This window comes from Artibeus jamaicensis, unplaced genomic scaffold (genome assembly GCF_021234435.1).
Source record: "Artibeus jamaicensis isolate MK-2021 breed Jamaican fruit bat unplaced genomic scaffold, CSHL_Jam_final scaffold_537, whole genome shotgun sequence".
Taxonomy (NCBI): Eukaryota; Metazoa; Chordata; class Mammalia; order Chiroptera; family Phyllostomidae; genus Artibeus; species Artibeus jamaicensis.
The window spans coordinates 44,000,443-44,017,416 of record NW_026522047.1 but is presented as its reverse complement, the minus strand read 5'-3'; the positions used below and the strand labels follow the sequence as shown (position 1 = coordinate 44,017,416).

Below are 16,974 nucleotides of genomic sequence, written 5' to 3'. Positions count from 1 at the left end.
TGAGTCCACTGGAAAATAGAGACATGAATTACAATGGATCAGACATCACTTGTTTGACACAATCTTTTAGCTATTCTTTCAATTCTACTCATGTTTAAAGATTTAATTTTTTTAATTTTTAGAGCGGGGAAGGAAGGGAGAAAGAGTGGGAGAGAAATGTTGATGTGAGAGAGAAACATTGATTGGTTGCCTCACACACCCCCAACTGAGAACTGGCCTGTAACCCAGGCATGTGCCCTGACTGGGAATAGAACCTGTGACTTTTTGCTTTGTGAGACAATGCCCAACCAACTGAGCAATAGTGGTCATGGCTCTAGTAATATTTAAACAATTCTTCCCTTCAGGTTTCTCTACTCATTCCTTCCTTCACCACGTAATTTTTGGGTGATTCGTATGTGTCACATATTTTTCTAATGCTATAATTAAAAATGAAAACATATGCTGTTTTATTTTTTTAAGGAATTGTCATTCCCAGATGTTGTTTTAAAAATCTCGAACTAAATTCTAGCTGTTTCTTCATACAACACAAAACCTGGTTAGAGGTCTTCATTTTCTCAGAGAATCTTAACTCTGTAGTTAACTAGAAATTGAGTCTGCTCATTGATTGTAAGTCTCAGGGATTGCTGGAAATATCCCACATTCTCTACTGCTGCAATGTGAGAAATAACATCATTAAGTCAGTCCTTTAAATATTCTATATTTTACAGTTAGATCAAACCACTTTATGGGACTCAGCCATTTCAAGGGAATTGTTTTTGCTGGGTGGTGATTTGTCATTTGTCAGAGCTTCTAAGGAAGAATATTGTAAGAAAAGGTTGAATGAGCCTCTATTGTGTCTATTGTAGAAATGTCACACCCGTATCTGTCCCTTTAAACAAGAATACTTAGTGCTTTCTCTTAACTACTGATTTGTTTTCTCTTGTAATCACACGTTTCTTTCCTCTGTTTGGCTGCTAGGAACCATATAGCTAGATATGTGGACCACGTCTGGAAACTCAGGGTCACTTTATAATAAGTAACCAAGTAATAATTGCTTTTAGCTAATTTTTCCTTGGCAGCCACCTTCTAGTTTATGTCTATATGGAAATGGTTTTGTAATTACCCTCCACTCTCCAAGCACTCTTGAGTTGCATTCAAACCTGTCATCTTTGAGGAGAAATCATCCCAAAAGTGCCAGTGCAGATCCAGCACACCCCTGTGGATCACTTCAGCAGCATGCCATGCGATAAACCCAAGTCCTCACTCTGACTTTCAAATTCCTCCATCACCTGGTCCCTGTAACAATTGCACATGAGGTGATGTACTTTCAGCAATTGCCCCCTCATAAAACCAGCACTCCACATCATGGCCGAGTTTAGAAACTCTTAGGAGAGAAGTTTAAGGTGCATAAATACCAGCACAAAAACACAATTGATGAAAATATGTCATTTCCTGCTCTCATCAAAACTGAACTACTCATTTCAGGATGTATGCTTTACACATATTGTTTTTTTTCTTTTTGAAATTATTTTTGGGGGCAGGGGGACACATTCTTAACAGGAGTGAAGGGAGGATGGAGGGCATGGAGACTTGAGCAAGCAAAGGAGACCAGTGAGCCGCTTCTCCTCGGCCCTCACATGGGGTGGAGCGGGCGCGAACTGTTCATCTAGCTAAGGCGATCGTGCAGGTCCCTTTACAGGATCACAGCTCAGTCCATGGTTTATGAGGAAGGAAGGACACAGTCCATGATGAGAGAGGGAAAAGAAGTTGAGCGACATTCAAAGAACATTTGTGTCCTTCAAATAAATAAGATGCTTTGTGCATGAAACAAGAAAGGGTCTCAATACTAGGGACATAGTGGATACTTTAGAAATATCAGCTGTAATTATTGCCCTTGTGATTATTTTTATTAATAACAACATCATTGTTAGAGTAGTCTGGATGGGAAATGCTGAGCTCAGTTTAGGACATTTCATTTCCCTTCATTTCCTGACACACAGGCTGTCACCTGTTTCAGCAGCTACTACTCTGGAAACATGAGGGAAGGTTATATATTTGGAAAAAATTTAAATGTAGAAAAGAGACTTGATAATTTTTCTGTGTTAGAATGTTAAAGAGTTTCTCAAAAAATTAATAAGTGAATTACCATATGATCCAGCAATTCCACATCTGGGTGTATATCCAAAAGAATTGAAAGCAGGGTCTCAAACAGATATTTAAACACACATGTCCACAGCAGCTTCTTCACAACAGCTGAAAGATGGGAGCAACCCAAGTGTATGTGACAGATAAATGGGTAAGCAAAGTGTGGGGTATGCATACAATGGAATGTTCAATATCATTTGGCCTTAAAAAAGGAAATTCTGACACACGCTACAACACAGATGAACCCCCAAAACATCATGCTAAATGAAATAAACCAGTTACAAGAAGACAAATACTGTATGATTCCACTTGTGTGAGATACTTAGAGTGGTCAGATTCAAAGAGGCAGAAGGGCGGTGGCCGGAACTGGCGGGCAGTGGATTGAGGACATAGTGTTCCAGTTTTGCAAGATGAAATGCATTCGGGGGTTCTGAGGGTAAAGGGCAGTGATGGCCACACAACAAGGGGTGGTGCTTAATACCACTGAACTGTCCCTTCAAAATGCTTAAAACAGTAAATTTTATGTTTTGTATATTTATCTGTAATTAAAAAGTGAGTAATTAATACAAATGTTGAATAAACTCTTTTGGTTTGCCTTAGCCATGCTCCTATCCTTCCCAGTGCTTTGAGAAATCAGCCACCCCTCACACTTCAGGGATGTTCTTAGGGAGACAGCCCCATGCTTACTTTTTAAAAAAAATGTTTTCTCATTTCACATATTTATTTCAATCAAACAGCCTTAATTTTTTTTATCCTCACTCAAGGACATGCTTCTTGATTTTAGAGAGACACAAAGGGAAGGAGCAAGAGAGGGAGAGAAACATCAATGTGAAAGAGAAACATTGATCAGTTGCCTTTCATATGCACTTCAAAGGAGGACTAAACCTATAACCCAAGCAGGTGCCCTGACTGGAAATTGAACCCACAACCTTTTGGTTTGGAGGACAATGCCCAATAAGCTGACCCACACAGGTCAGGGCCATTCTCACTTCTGTCTCACCCTTCCACCTCAGCCAGGGAATCCTTCAGATCAGGGACTACTTAACATCCTTCATGGAGACTCAGGTCTTACCTTCTTCTGTGCTTGGTAGGATCATAGCCAGTCTGATTCAGTGAGCACTATCCCCTGGAGAATCCATGGCATAAGCAAGGCTTAAATCCCCACCAACTCTGTCCCCTCATTTTGCTTCAGGATCCTGGACGATGGATCCTTGGGCCCTTGCAATGAGACTGGAAAGGAATTACTGGGTGAGTGGGTCTCTCAGTGCCTTTCCATTGTCTGTGGAAAAAGCTCTTATTCCGGGGACTGGAATGCCTGACCATGTGACTCCAGGGTTTCTTACCTCACAAGAGACAGGAAAAATCACACCAGGGAAAAGAAACCCTCTAAGTGGGGTGAGTGGAAAAGCCTTCAGGAGGCATGTCCCTCTCACACTGCACATAAGAACTTGTACTGGAGAGAAGTCCTATGAGGGTAATCGATGTGGGAAAACCTTTAGTGTGAGGTGGAACCTTACTGTGTGCAAGACAGTGCGTCCTGGAGAACACCCCCTCAATGCCATGTCTGTGGGCACACTCTCAGTAAACTCTTACACCTCTGGTGCCGTGAGAGAGAGAGTTCAGGGCGGATGAAACCCTCAGTGACCTCCACTCAGAACGGTGTCCAGTGAACATACAAGCAAATGTTGACTGAAGAGAAAATTGGGTGTGAAGGGGGTGAGAATGTGTCTGAATAACACACATGTGGGAGAGACCTCGGCTATAGATGACCGTGAGCAATTCTCTGCTCAGTCATCACCCCTGGAATCTCTGTGGTAGACAGCTCAACACTGAGGAGGAGGACTGGCTAGCAATATCTTTAAGACTTGTTACTTGAGAAAAATAAACACCTAATGGATTAGGCTCCCATGTTTTCAGTGTGTTTGTTGTGGGGTGTATGTTGGTGGTGGGAGGAAGGTTGTTTTTCTTTTTTTCTCCCAACTGACTGCAATCACTAACCAATATAGCCCATGGCAGTTCAGTTTTAAATAAATTATATATGGTAAACATTTGAATAATTACTTGGTATATAAGGATGTGTGATTATCTATTAGATAAAGCTTTTAAACTGCACTTACAAATTATCTATGTACTTGTACATTTCATGTTTCTTGACCTGCCATCTCCTGAGAGATTCATTATTGATTCAGTGGTCCATAATGAATCTTCCTATAAAAATTGTGGTTGGTTAAATTCTCCTTGGAATTCTGCGCTTTTTCCAACACACTTTATTGTTTATATTTAACATGTACAAAAATGTATAATTGCCCTGGCTGATGTGGATCAGTGGGTTGAGCACCAGCCTGCAAACTGAAAGATCACCAGTTCAACTCCCAGTCAGGGCACATGCCTGGATTGCAGGCCAGGTCCCTATTTGGGGATGTGTGAGAGATAGCTGAGCAATGTTTCTCTCACACATCAGTGCTTCTCTCCCTCTCTCTCTCCCTCCCTTCCCCTCTTTCTAAAAATAAATAAAACCTTTAAAAAATGTATAATTCCATGAATTTTTACAAGGCAAAAAACCCAAAAAACCAAAACTGTATTAACTACCCCACACACTGGCCAAAAAATAGATTATTGGACCCCAAGAATCATCCTTTAATGCTCCCTTTTGATCACTAATCACCCCGATGCCTACCACCAGAGTGTAAGTACTATATGAAACCATATGCATTTTAACATCTTATTGAGATACCATTTGCACACCATAAAGTTCACCCTTTTGAAACGTAAGATTTGGTGGGTTTTGGTACATTGGCAGAGTTATAGTACCTGACAACACATGTTATCATGTGTGCTTGTCTTCTGCACATTACTATTTGCAAGATCCATCTGTGTTGTTGCATCTCAACAACACAGAGAGTTTATTCTCATCGCCGCATCATTTTCCCTCGCATGAATATGTTACATTTACTCATTAAATTGTTGGGGGCATTTAAGTTGTTTATAGCTGGAGCAGTTTACAAATAGCTCTGCTCTGAACATTTTTGTATATATTTTTTGGTTCGCAGTTGTCCATATTTTGTTGAGTATATATCTAGGTATACAATTAATGAGGCACAGGGAATATATATATATGGTCACATTCTTTCAATAGTACCAAACAATTTTCCAAAGTAGTTTGGAAACCAACCAATACATAATACAATTCTGCCTTCTTGCCAATATTTCATATTGTCTTTTTCCTTTGGGCCATTTTGACAAGTACATCGCAGTACCATTTTTGACTTTTTAAAACTTTTACTGAACTACTTTAGACTGACAGAAAAGTTGAAGTCATAATACAGAGAGTTCCTGTATACTTTTCAGTTTCCCAATGTTAACACAGTCAATTTGTCAGTTGCTTCCTGTATGGACGGTGCCTTTTTGTGACCTCTTCAAGAGAGTTGACTTTGGTGTGTATTTTTCAGGGAACTTCTAAAAGCCTGCCTGAGTAGCCAGTAAATTGGGTTTTTTTGCTACCCCTTCCCTACAATAAAACCAACCTCATTCATCAAGAGACTTCGATTAAGATAAAATTTTCTCAGAGTGGCCTTGTGGAAGTGATCCCATGACACATTCTCTGAGTCTCTGTCCCTGTGGGGACATTCACTCCGGTTCTCTAGTCCTTTCGCGATGCTCTCAGAGAAAGCGGGGATGGGTCTGAGGAGAAGACCACCAGTTCCCTTAAAGTCAGACCCAAGAATCCTGGCATGAGATTCCCTGGAGGTAAGAGGAAATACACAGGAAGAGAAGGAGCAATATCTGTTTTCTCGGGGTCAGGAAGTCAGTCACCCAGGAGTTCTCTTCTGTGAGCTATGCTCCTTAAGGATTCAAACAGCCTTGGGGAAGAAATGAAAGCACATATTTGGCTGATGGGGAGCTCTGGGAATTGAGCCCCCAAGGCCACAAAGACGGCAAATAGTCTGCCTGTGACCACTCCACTCAGCCCACTGCAAGCCAGTAAACCACACGTCCCAGTCTCCTGAGATGAGCCTTCTTTCCCAGAAGCCCAGTAGCCTTACGTGGCCCTCCTGCCCTTCCTGGGGATAGATGTCCCATCTCCCATTTCCAGAGGAAAGGTGAGTTACTCATCAATGGCTCCATGGACGGCTCCGAGGTAATCTGCCCTGCCCAGGAAACGCTGTGCAATATTCTGAGCAGTTTTTTAAAAATTGGTCTATCTGAGGGACATCACAAGGCAAGAGAAAATTCAGTAGGGTTAAGCTGTTAAGTGAAATTCAAAACTAATTTTTGACTCTCTTCTTCCTATATCTATTTTCCCTTTTGCATCTGATTTGTAATCAGCCTTCATCATTTCTGGCTCCTACTCCGTCTTCTAAATTGCAGGCACTTGTTTCCTATCTGAGCATGAATTAGCCCCTTTCAAAACCAGACAGATGTTCTATAATTCTCTGGTGTCCCTCATTTATTTGGTCTGGAGTGGGGCTGGAATGGGGTGAGTTTGGCTTCTCAGTTTTACCACACCTTGATCAAACTTCATTCTTAGAGAACTTAGGTCTTTTGTCCCTATCTCTTAACTGTGTGGACCCTGGGGTTGGAAATTGGGATTCGCTTGTCTACATTCTCAGTCTTTCTGTAAAAACCTCCTAAACCAAACATGATTTTAAGTAATTTAAATAAATATTTTAAACCATCAGAACAGCATAAATGTGAGCAGTAAAATAAACAGCCACCTTCTATAATTAATGCTGAAATTTTGCCATATTAGTTTCAGGCACCTTTTAAAAATAATAAAGTATTACACATACATATAAAATATTCTTGTTTTTTAATTTTTAACTGCATTTCAGAATCCAAAATCTACACAGAAAGGCCTTTCTTTTCCTTCACACAGGGATAACTTTATGTCAGCACGGGAAAGTCCTCTTTATTATTATTCATTCCCCTCCATCCCTCCCAGAGGGTTCGACTCTGAGGAGTTTGGTGGGTATTTGCCATGATTACTTTAACTATTATTACACGTGAATGTGTCTCTACAAGTACTTCTCTACCATGGAAAAAAGTTATAACAAACCCGAATGTCCATTGATGTGAGAAGTATGATAAATTAATGAACCAGACCTGCCTGTATCAATACCTTGTTAAATATAGAAAACAGTGTTAAGCCAAAAACAAGCTGCTGAATAAAAATGGAATGTGATACCATGTGTAACAAACATGAACGTGTAATATGTAATGTTACATAAACAGAATGTCTCTGGACACATCATTATTTGTGTGAAACACTTCAGGGAAATGACACAGATGAAGTTGAGTGTCCCAGGGAGGGAAGGCTGCATGAATATTGAGATTGCGCAGGACGGTGCTGGGGCTTCGAGCAACTCTACATTGTTTATCTGTTTTTGTTTTTTTTTTTTTAACTGAAGCAAGTATGGCATGTATTTGAATTTGTATTTGATCATGCTGGCTGGTGGGCTTAAAGCCCTCCACTGTCACTCTAGTTTTGGGGATGTTTCAGATATAACGTTATAAAACTTTATGAAAATAAATGATAGTTAATTTTTAAGGGACACTTATATTTACATAAATTTCAACATTCTACAGCTGTCATTGTAGAAATGCACTTCTCCTTTAATAATTTTTCCAGTTTAATTTTATGTGTCTAGAAGTAATATAAATATTTTGATTTTGAATATTTAAAAAACTAATGTGGTCAACAATGAAAACATTAAGTACAATGAAATAGTGTTAAAATAACGCTCTGTAACATGGCTCTGCCATAACTCGCATGTCCACTCTCACGGTGGTGTTTACAGAGATTATCACCTCTCTCCACTGTGTTGCACGAAGAGGGCTCCCGGGCTGGGGGGGGGGGCGGGGGGGGGGGGGGAGTTGAGCACGTTCCTCCTTGCTCAGCCCTGAGACAGGATAATCGGTGTCCTCCCTTTGCTCTCCCCCTTTCACTCCGCCTTGTCCACAGCTAAAACCAAAAACGATAGGGAAAAGCACTGCAGGGCCCCGCATGCTGACTGTTGTGCTGGGTGCTTTTCATTTATTCATCTCTCTCCCCTACAACACCCTGCACCCTTTTTTATAGTAGTTCTCATTACAGAAATGAAAACGTTTGAACCTGCTCAGAGAAGCACAGGGAACCTTCCATGTCACAGATTCACGTGATTAATTGGGGGATGCAGGATGAAACCAGGGAGTGTGCGAGTTCAGGTGCTACCTCTAGATGGTTGACGTTCCTGTGATCATTTGGCTTTTTCCAGGAAAAGTCACCTCTGCTCAGGGCCTCAATTTGTGAGGCGAAGGGCTTGGAGTCAGTGGGCTCCCCGCACCACTCAACTCTAACCTGGTGTGTGTCTGTGATGTATCAGGCTGAGGCACCATTACAGAAAATTTTTAAACTCAGTTTATAAGAATGTAGGCAGATGTTTTGACAACGCTAGCACATGCTGACCTTTTGTTGCTTCTATATGGTTGCCAAGAAACAAAATGTAACTGAGTAAATCTGAAGATCTAACTGGCTTTATTAAGCAATGGCTTTATTCATGAATTGGGCAGCCTCCCATCTAGCAAGCGGAAGGGTGTTCCAAGGAGTTATGCAGAAAAGGGAAGGTTCTATAGGAAGAAGGGTGGAGCAAGAGAGCTATTAACAAGAGAAAAGAAGAGATTGTTTTTTGACCAGGGCATCTTCTTTTGGGGAAACGCAATAGCACCTGTTTTTATCATGCAGATCCCTTGCTCTAAAGGGTGGAGGGTGGGGGTTACCACATTGATTACCACACTGAAGTTGACCAGAAAATTCCAGACTGGTTAAGATTATGTATCTGAGGGAGGTTAAAACAGCAGTTAGGTCAAGTACAAGTCCAGGTTTGTTATCATGAGCTTTAGCACAAGGACATTTTGAGCTTGTTGCTTTCTCTTTCACAGGGGGCTGCATGATCCACTTCTCGGGCATCTGGATAAGCCAGGCCGGGCTAGGAGAGGCCTGGAGCTGGTTCGGAGTTGGCTCCAGTGGTGACTCCTCCCCCAACCCGGGGGCTGAGATGGCCCAACCAGGAATAATAGGGAGGGGGCCAAAGTGATGGCTCACTGACATTTAAAAAAATGTTAATATAATCAACATATTACATTGTATTGGTTTTAGGTGTACAATATATTAATTTGATATACATCTACATTGTGAAATGATTGCTGAAGTAAATTTAGTTAACATCCATCATGCTACAGAATGACATCATTTCCCTTGTGATGAGAACTTTTAAGATTACATTTTCTTTCTTATATTATCTGATAGAGAGTTCTGTGAAAAGAGCTGTGAAAGAATTCACAAAGAGAAGAAAGTGCAGGGAGTGAAATTTTACTTACTCTCCAAGAAAGCAGAGGGTCACGGTTTTTATTGGTTTACAATTGGATTAAAAAAGGGTGGGGGGTGCTGTTGTGTAGCCTCTAGGCTGCTGGGGACTTTCCAACACCGGAGATTTCGGGTGGTTTTGCATAAGCTCCAATGTCACCTTTTGCCTGCGGCTGTGGGAGGGGGGCCAGTAATTCAAATTCTGTTCTTGCTTTCCATTGAGTTCCAGTCCTGGGGACAAAAGCTCAGAAGAGTAAAAGGGTTGTTGTGTTTAACATGGTCAAGGGCTTGCTCAGCAAATAGTGCCAAAATAGCAACTGACACTGACTTTAACCTTTCATTACCCATAATACAAATGGAAGACGTGGGTTACGACAAAAAATGAGGGGGTGACCTATGCTATTGGATAAAGAGAGATTAATTTTCATTTCACACACTGCAATAAGAAAGGAAAACTGATAAGAGGGGAAGACATTGATGATGAGATATCAATAAAGGAAGAACGAGAAGGGCAAATGAATCTATCTAAACTATTAAATATGCCCAGAGATTAACTGCAATGACTCCATTAACATTTAAATATTTTTGAAATTAACTACTTTCTCTCTGTCTGTCTCTCCCCCCCCCTCTCGTTTTCCCTTCCAGTCCTGTGTTCAAAGACCATTAAGCAGAAGAAATCGCGTGTGTTTATTTTAGAAATTACCAGTTAGGAAGAGGTTAGAAACGTTCAAAACCAAGTGTCTTATTTTTATTCTCTAACATAAAGACAGGCACAAAGTACTGACGTTTTGCTATTTGAATATACTGTGCCAAGCACTGCATTTATTACTGTAGGTCCAGTCATTACCCGGAAAGTATAATTACTCAGGTGTATCTGCTATTTCCCTTCTCTCTTCACCAGCCTTTCTGGGGAGTAACTGTTCATGTCACTGTTCATGCCACTGTTTATGTCACTGTTACGTGGCATGGATGTCAGGGCTACTTAAACGAGATACTTTCTCACTAGGATTCTGAAGGGACACAACGATTATTTTATTTTATTGATTTAGAGCCTTTTATATGAAAAGTGCTTCACCCTAGCTTCTGAGAAGGATATTTTAGACTTCAAATGACTCCAAGAAGCCCTGGCTGGTGTGGCTCAGTGGGTTGTGTGCCAGCCTGCAAACCGAAAGGTCACAGGTTCGATTCCTACACAGGGCACATGCCTGGGTTGTAGGCCAGGTCCCCCATTGGGGGCTTGTGGGAGGCAACTGATAAATGTTTCTCTCTCGCACATTGATATTTCTCTTCCTCTCTTTCTCCCTCCCTTCCCTTCTCTCTAAAAGTAAATAAATAAATAAAGTTTTTTAAAAATAATGAAGAGAAAAGAGAAATGTATTTTCTTAACATATTTCTCCTTGTCTTTTTCCTTAAGGGAAAGTATCAAAAAATTTGTGGACACATTATATCCACCACATTCATGACTAAAAAGGCCACATGTTTCAAGTGATACAATGACAAGACTGTGGAGCCTGTACCAGCAAGGGTCCCTGTGTGACCCTATGGAACAGACCCCCTGTGCCCAGTGTCTGTTAAACTACCTCTGCCCATACATCTGACTCATGATAGGCCTATATAAGCTTCCATCTGACCAGGCAGCATTTTGTAATCTTGACCTCAGGTGTTACAGATGTGCACTGCTGTGATGGTGCCAGTCAATACACACTAACTATGGGGAGTCATGGGAGATTGGGAGACTGAAGACCAAGGAATAAGCTTGGGCTTTTATTTGCTAGGATGTCATTCAAGTTTTTCAAGGGGAAATGACAGAACCAGAATGATTTCATATGAAATCAAATTGTAGAGTTGTTCAGGGCATTAACACATCATGGTTAAGAATGCCAGCCCTGGAGTCAGACTTCCTGAAGTCAGTTCTTAACTCTGCCACCCATTAGCTGTATCTGTGTATATACCTGTTAGTCACACTTAAACATCCTCTTGCCTAGGTTCCTCAAATATAAAAGGGTGCCAGTGATGCCTATTCTTTAGATTTTATGAAAGAATTAGATAAACTAATGTTTAAAAAGACTTATTTTTGGACTCTGCCTACTAAGAAGGACTAAAACCAATGACCAGTCTGATATCACCAAAATCCCATCAGGGCTAGATTGTGATTCCTAGATACCATTTGTCCTGTAAGAAAGCCAGCACTCCCTGGAAAAATGAGTGGTTGCAAGCCTGAGATGGAAAGTGCATAAGATGGGCATAGAACATTTTTCATACCAAATCTGAGGCAGATGTGAGACTGCTAGGTTCATTTCAGAAGGACTCAGGAGGCAAGTTGAGGAGTTTTTCACTAGCCAACAATGAGATATTTTGAGAGTCAAGATGAATAATAATGGCAATAAATTAAAACATGTCAAATGCATTTAGAATCCAGAGTTCAGGATGATACAAGGTTCATCTCTGGATAATGCCAAAAGCCAAATTATTATTTTAAAAAGTGATGAATCTAGGTGTATTCTGCTTTTTTAAAAAACAAAAACTCTGCTTTAGGGTGACCTCCTATTTGATTAGAGAAAGTTCCTCTTTAATGCAAGTATTTCAGCCAATAAATGAACAAAGAACTAGGATGTCAGCTCTTTGTAACTCCAGATGAATTAGTGGGTCCAGGCAATAATTACTATAAGAAACAAGACAGGCAGACAGTGTGTGCTTCCTCATGAAAATACTTAAGGGTATTTGCCAAAAGTGAAACCTAAATCTAAGCAAGTTTCTGGGCTAAATAGAGGTAGGCAAACTTTTTCAGTAAGGAGCCAGATAGTAAATCTTTTTGGTTTGGGGGGCTGTATGGTTTCTTTCACAAGTACTCAACTCAGCTGTTGTACCATGCAAGTCACCATGAACAGCACATAAACAAACAGCTGCATTTCTTAAACTTTTATTTACAAAAATAAGCAGTAGGCAGGATTTGGCCCACAGGCTGTAGTTTTCCAAACTGTTTTCTAGAATACAGACGCAATAGTTTTATTCTGGAATTATTATTTGCTTGGCGGCATCTTAAGGGAGAGGATGTTTCATTCCTATTTTCTTCTCACCTAGCACCCCTACTTGACAAAGAATGGATGGAAAATAAAACCTTGGGGCAGAGTCTGGTGTGGGGGTAGGCTGTGTGGGAATGCAAAGCAGGGAAGGAAGAAGAAAGGAGAGAGGGGAGTGAAGAAAGCAGGAGAAAAGCTCTGTAACTGATTTGGTTTCGAAAGCATAGACAACTTTAAGGAAGTGTCTCTCAAGCTGTGTTTTCCGGTCACCTCTATCTTTTACATCAGGACCATTCACAACATGAAATCAGGAAACCTCTCAGATACTGTGGGATTCGTCCTCCTGGGACTGTCAGATGACCCAGAGCTGCAGCCCCTCCTGCTCTGTCTGTTCCTGTCCATGTACCTGGTCACCGTGCTGGGAAACCTGCTCATCATCCTGGCCATTATGTATGACTCCCACCTGCACATGCCCATGTACTTCTTCCTCTGCAACCTGTCCTTTGTCGACATCTGCTTCACCTCTACCACCGTGCCAAAGATGCTGGTGAACATCCAGACACAGAGCAAAGCCATCAGTTACACAGGCTGCCTCACCCAAATCTGCTTTGTCCTGACTTTTGCTGGATTGGAAAATGAAATTCTGACAGTGATGGCCTATGATCGATTTGTAGCCATCTGCCACCCACTGAGGTACAACACCATCATGAGCCCCAGACTCTGTGGGCTGCTGGTTCTGTTGTGCTTTCTAACTAGTGTTCTGGACGCCCTGCTCCACACTTTGATGGCACTGCGGCTGTCCTTCTGCACAGACTGGAAAATTCCCCATTTTTTCTGTGAGTTATCTCAAATTCTCAAACTTGCTTGTTCTGATGTCTTCATCAATAACGTCTTTGTGTATTTAGTGACCAGCCTGTTCGGCGCTGTTCCTCTCTCAGGGATAATTTTCTCTTATATCCGAATTGTCTCCTCCATCCTGAAAATTCCATCAGCTAGTGGAAAGTATAAGGCATTTTCTGTCTGTGGGTCACACTTAATAGTTGTTTCCTCATTTTATGGGACGGGTTTTGGGGTCTACCTTAGTTCTGCAGCTACTCACTCTTCCAGGAAAAGTGCAATAGCATCAGTGATATACACAGTGGTCACCCCTATGATGAACCCATTTATCTACAGTCTGAGGAACAAAGACATGATTGGGGCTTTGAGTAAGCTTGTCTCTAGAATAACATGTTTTCATTGATAGGTAGCTGTTTGGGGATTAACTGTTAGAATACAACAGAGAGAAATAAATAGAGACCCAGAAAACCTAACCAACTTCTTCGAATACCCCAAACCAGAGATCAACAAGTTAAGGGTAGAATTTTGGAATCAGACCCTGTTAGTTTAAATCCTACCTCTGTTAAACCATAGCTCGGTGGCCTTTGACTATTTATTTAAATTCTCTAAACTCAGTTTCCTCATCTATAAAATTGACATAGTTACATTAGTTCACATGTTGGGAAGATCTGAGATACATACTTCTGTTCTATAGTTCTATCAACAATGAACATGGGGATCTCTATGAGGTCCCCGTTTCACTTCTTCTGGATGCACAGGAGTAGGATTGCTGGATTACATGGCACATTATCAGAAAAAAGTGTCCAATGCCTCCTCTGTCCTCATCATATAGTGAAATTTTCATAACAGTGAAGTTTTTACTTGGTATTATTTTTCCATCTGTTCCAGGACCAAAGCATTTTAATTATAATAGCTCCATATTATCTTAACATTTGGAAAGGCAAATACTTCACTTTGTTATTTGCCTTCAAGTTGAATAATCTTTCTCCATTGTTCTTTCATATAAATTTCTAAAATCAGCTTCTCAAATACAATGAAATCCCAAGATTTGTCTTAATTTAAAAAGCTATTGGGGAAAATTGACACCTCTATGGTATTGTGTATATTTGTTTGAAATTAAAATATTTGTTCCATTTTTTAGATCTTCTTTTGTGTCCTTCAATAAAATGTTATCGATTTTTCCACATTGTGCTTTCACATCTTTTCTTAAACCCCTTTCCAGGTATTTATGTAACATTTTATTCAAAGTGTCTTTTAGCCATGACCAGTGTGGCTCAGTTGGTTGGGCATTGTTCTGCAAAGCAAAAGGTCATGGCTTCAATTCCCTGTCAGAGCACACACCTGGGTTATAGGTTCAGTCTCAATGTTTCTCACATTCATGTTCCTCTCCCTCCCTACACCTCTCTCTAAAAATAAATAAAATCTTTTTTTGAAGTACCTTTTAGAAATTACACTTTCTAAATAAATTTTGCTTAGTAAAGCCATGCAGTTAATATTTGTATAGTATTTTGATTCCAGCAACTTAACCCCATTTTCTTGTTCTTTCTAATAAATTATCTATAGATTCTTTGGCATTCTCTACCCAGGTGTTAATATTATCTGTTAATGGTTGCATGTTTATTTCTTCTTAATGAGTCAAACCTGAACTGTGTTGTTTGAATAAAAGTAGTGTTAATCAACATCTGTTATGTATTGTTCTTGATTTTGAAAAGAATGTTTTGAGTTTTTGACCATTAGGTATTTAATTTACTGTGGATTATTTCTGAAATATCCTTTTGGGGCTTAAATTGGTTCCTTTTATTCTCGCATCACTATTTTTGTCATCATGAAAGGATGTTGCATTATATTCCAATGTTTTTTCTCTATCTATTGAAAAGAATCATGTGTTTGGTTTTTACTCTGTAAATGTGTCAAATTATATTTAAGATTCTAATGCACACATTTAGTCATTCATTCACCAAACGTTGAGAACACACTGTTGCCAGGCCCTGTGCTGGGTGTGGACAGCCCTTCACAGTCAGCCCCTTTGCCAGGGCTGCATAATAACGACTGATCAGTGAAGATGTTAAGACCTGGACTTCTTGCCCCGATTTCGAACAACTGAAGCAACATTGCAGACACAGAACTTCATGCAGAGTCATGGGAGTTTGGCACTGGAACTCCGTTACATTTCACTGTGTCTCTGGCCAGTCCTACGTTTCTTCCCTTTCCTTCCACAGGGACTGGTGAGAACTCCCCCAGTAAACCCTTAGATGCTAATCTCTGTCTACACATCTACCTACTATAGAAAAATATCAGCTAAGAGGTGATGAGAGGTGCTGCAGAGAGCACACTTCTCCACAGGTCAAGAATGTGTAAAGCTGTTGCGAATGGACACAGAAGGGCAAGGAGACTCACTGAGAAATTACCATTTTAACGAAGGCCTTAAAGACCTGTGGAAGTAAACAATGGGGTTACACAGAGCAAAAATCAGCCTTGCATTCCTGAAGCAAAACCGAATTTGCCAGAATGCAGTATCCATTTATATTCTTGGTTGATTCAATTTTATGGAGTTTTGTTAGTCATTTTGTAGGAGTGAAAGTACTTGTGATTTTTTTTTTCTTCTGCTAAACTTCTATGCTTTAGGCATTCAGGTTGTACTGACCTTAGAAAATGAGATAGAGTATTTTCTTTCCCTTATATTTTCTAAAATAAACCTTTAATATTGAAACTAACAATTCTTTTTAAAAATTATTTTCTTTATTTGATTTGAGAGAGAGAAAGGGAGAGAGACATAGGTTTGTTGTTCCACTTATTTATGCATTTATTGATCAATTCTTGTATGTGCCTTGACCAGGGATCAAACCCACAAACTTGGTGTATGGGGCCAACACTAACCAATTCAGCTATCAGGCCAGGACTGAAATGTACAATTCTTGAATGCTTGAAAGAACCTTTCTGTGAGTCTGCTTAGTTCAGGCTGTATTTCCTGGAAAGTTGTGTTATCAGGCAATTTAATTACCATAATGTTCCTCAATAATTGTTGTCTATTTCTTTTTAAGAGAAATATTTTGTTTTATTAGCACCTGATCAAGGTCAAAATTTTCACTTCTGTTAGAACCAAAACACTCTTGCCTACTTTGGAACATAACTCTTTTCTCCCACCTCTCCCTATATCATAATTCCCCTTTTTGATTAATTCATTTTTGATAGCATTCAATACATTGGCATTTCCTAATCTCTAAGAAGTCTAATTTCTCTGACTCCTACATCCTATTCTAGCAACAGGCTCACTCATTTTTCTGCTCCTTTCATAGTCCCATTCAAGTGCTTTTGAAGAGTCATCAACGTGCTCTACCTTAAGGTCAAGGTTTAATGTTTCATCCTTCTCTTACTTAAATTGTCAGCAACAATGACTCAGTTTACAATGTAAATGAAGCACTTTCTTAGTCATATTTCAGCACCATGTATTATTCAGATTTCACTGTGTCATTGGCTACTATTTCCGTCTCCTTTGCTGCATCTTCTGGTCTCTCCAAGCTGTTCCCCAATTTTGTATTGGTCACCATCTTTGTTTCTCACCTTATGTCAAGTGCTGAGACTGAAACAAAGAAAAAACATGGCATTTCTTTCAGAAATATTTCTTTGCCTTCAAACAAATAGAAAGATGAG

General features: G+C 40.1%; 1 protein-coding gene across 1 annotated transcript; it reads left to right on the top strand.

The window, feature by feature from the left end:
• Positions 1 to 12,784: 12,784 nt before the first annotated feature.
• LOC119056026 (olfactory receptor 7G3-like) lies at positions 12,785 to 13,726 on the top strand. Its single transcript, XM_037154344.2, has one exon. The coding sequence runs from the start codon at positions 12,788 to 12,790 to the stop codon at positions 13,724 to 13,726; it is 939 nt and encodes a 312-aa protein (XP_037010239.1). The 5' UTR covers positions 12,785 to 12,787.
• The last annotated feature ends 3,248 nt before the right edge of the window (positions 13,727 to 16,974 follow it).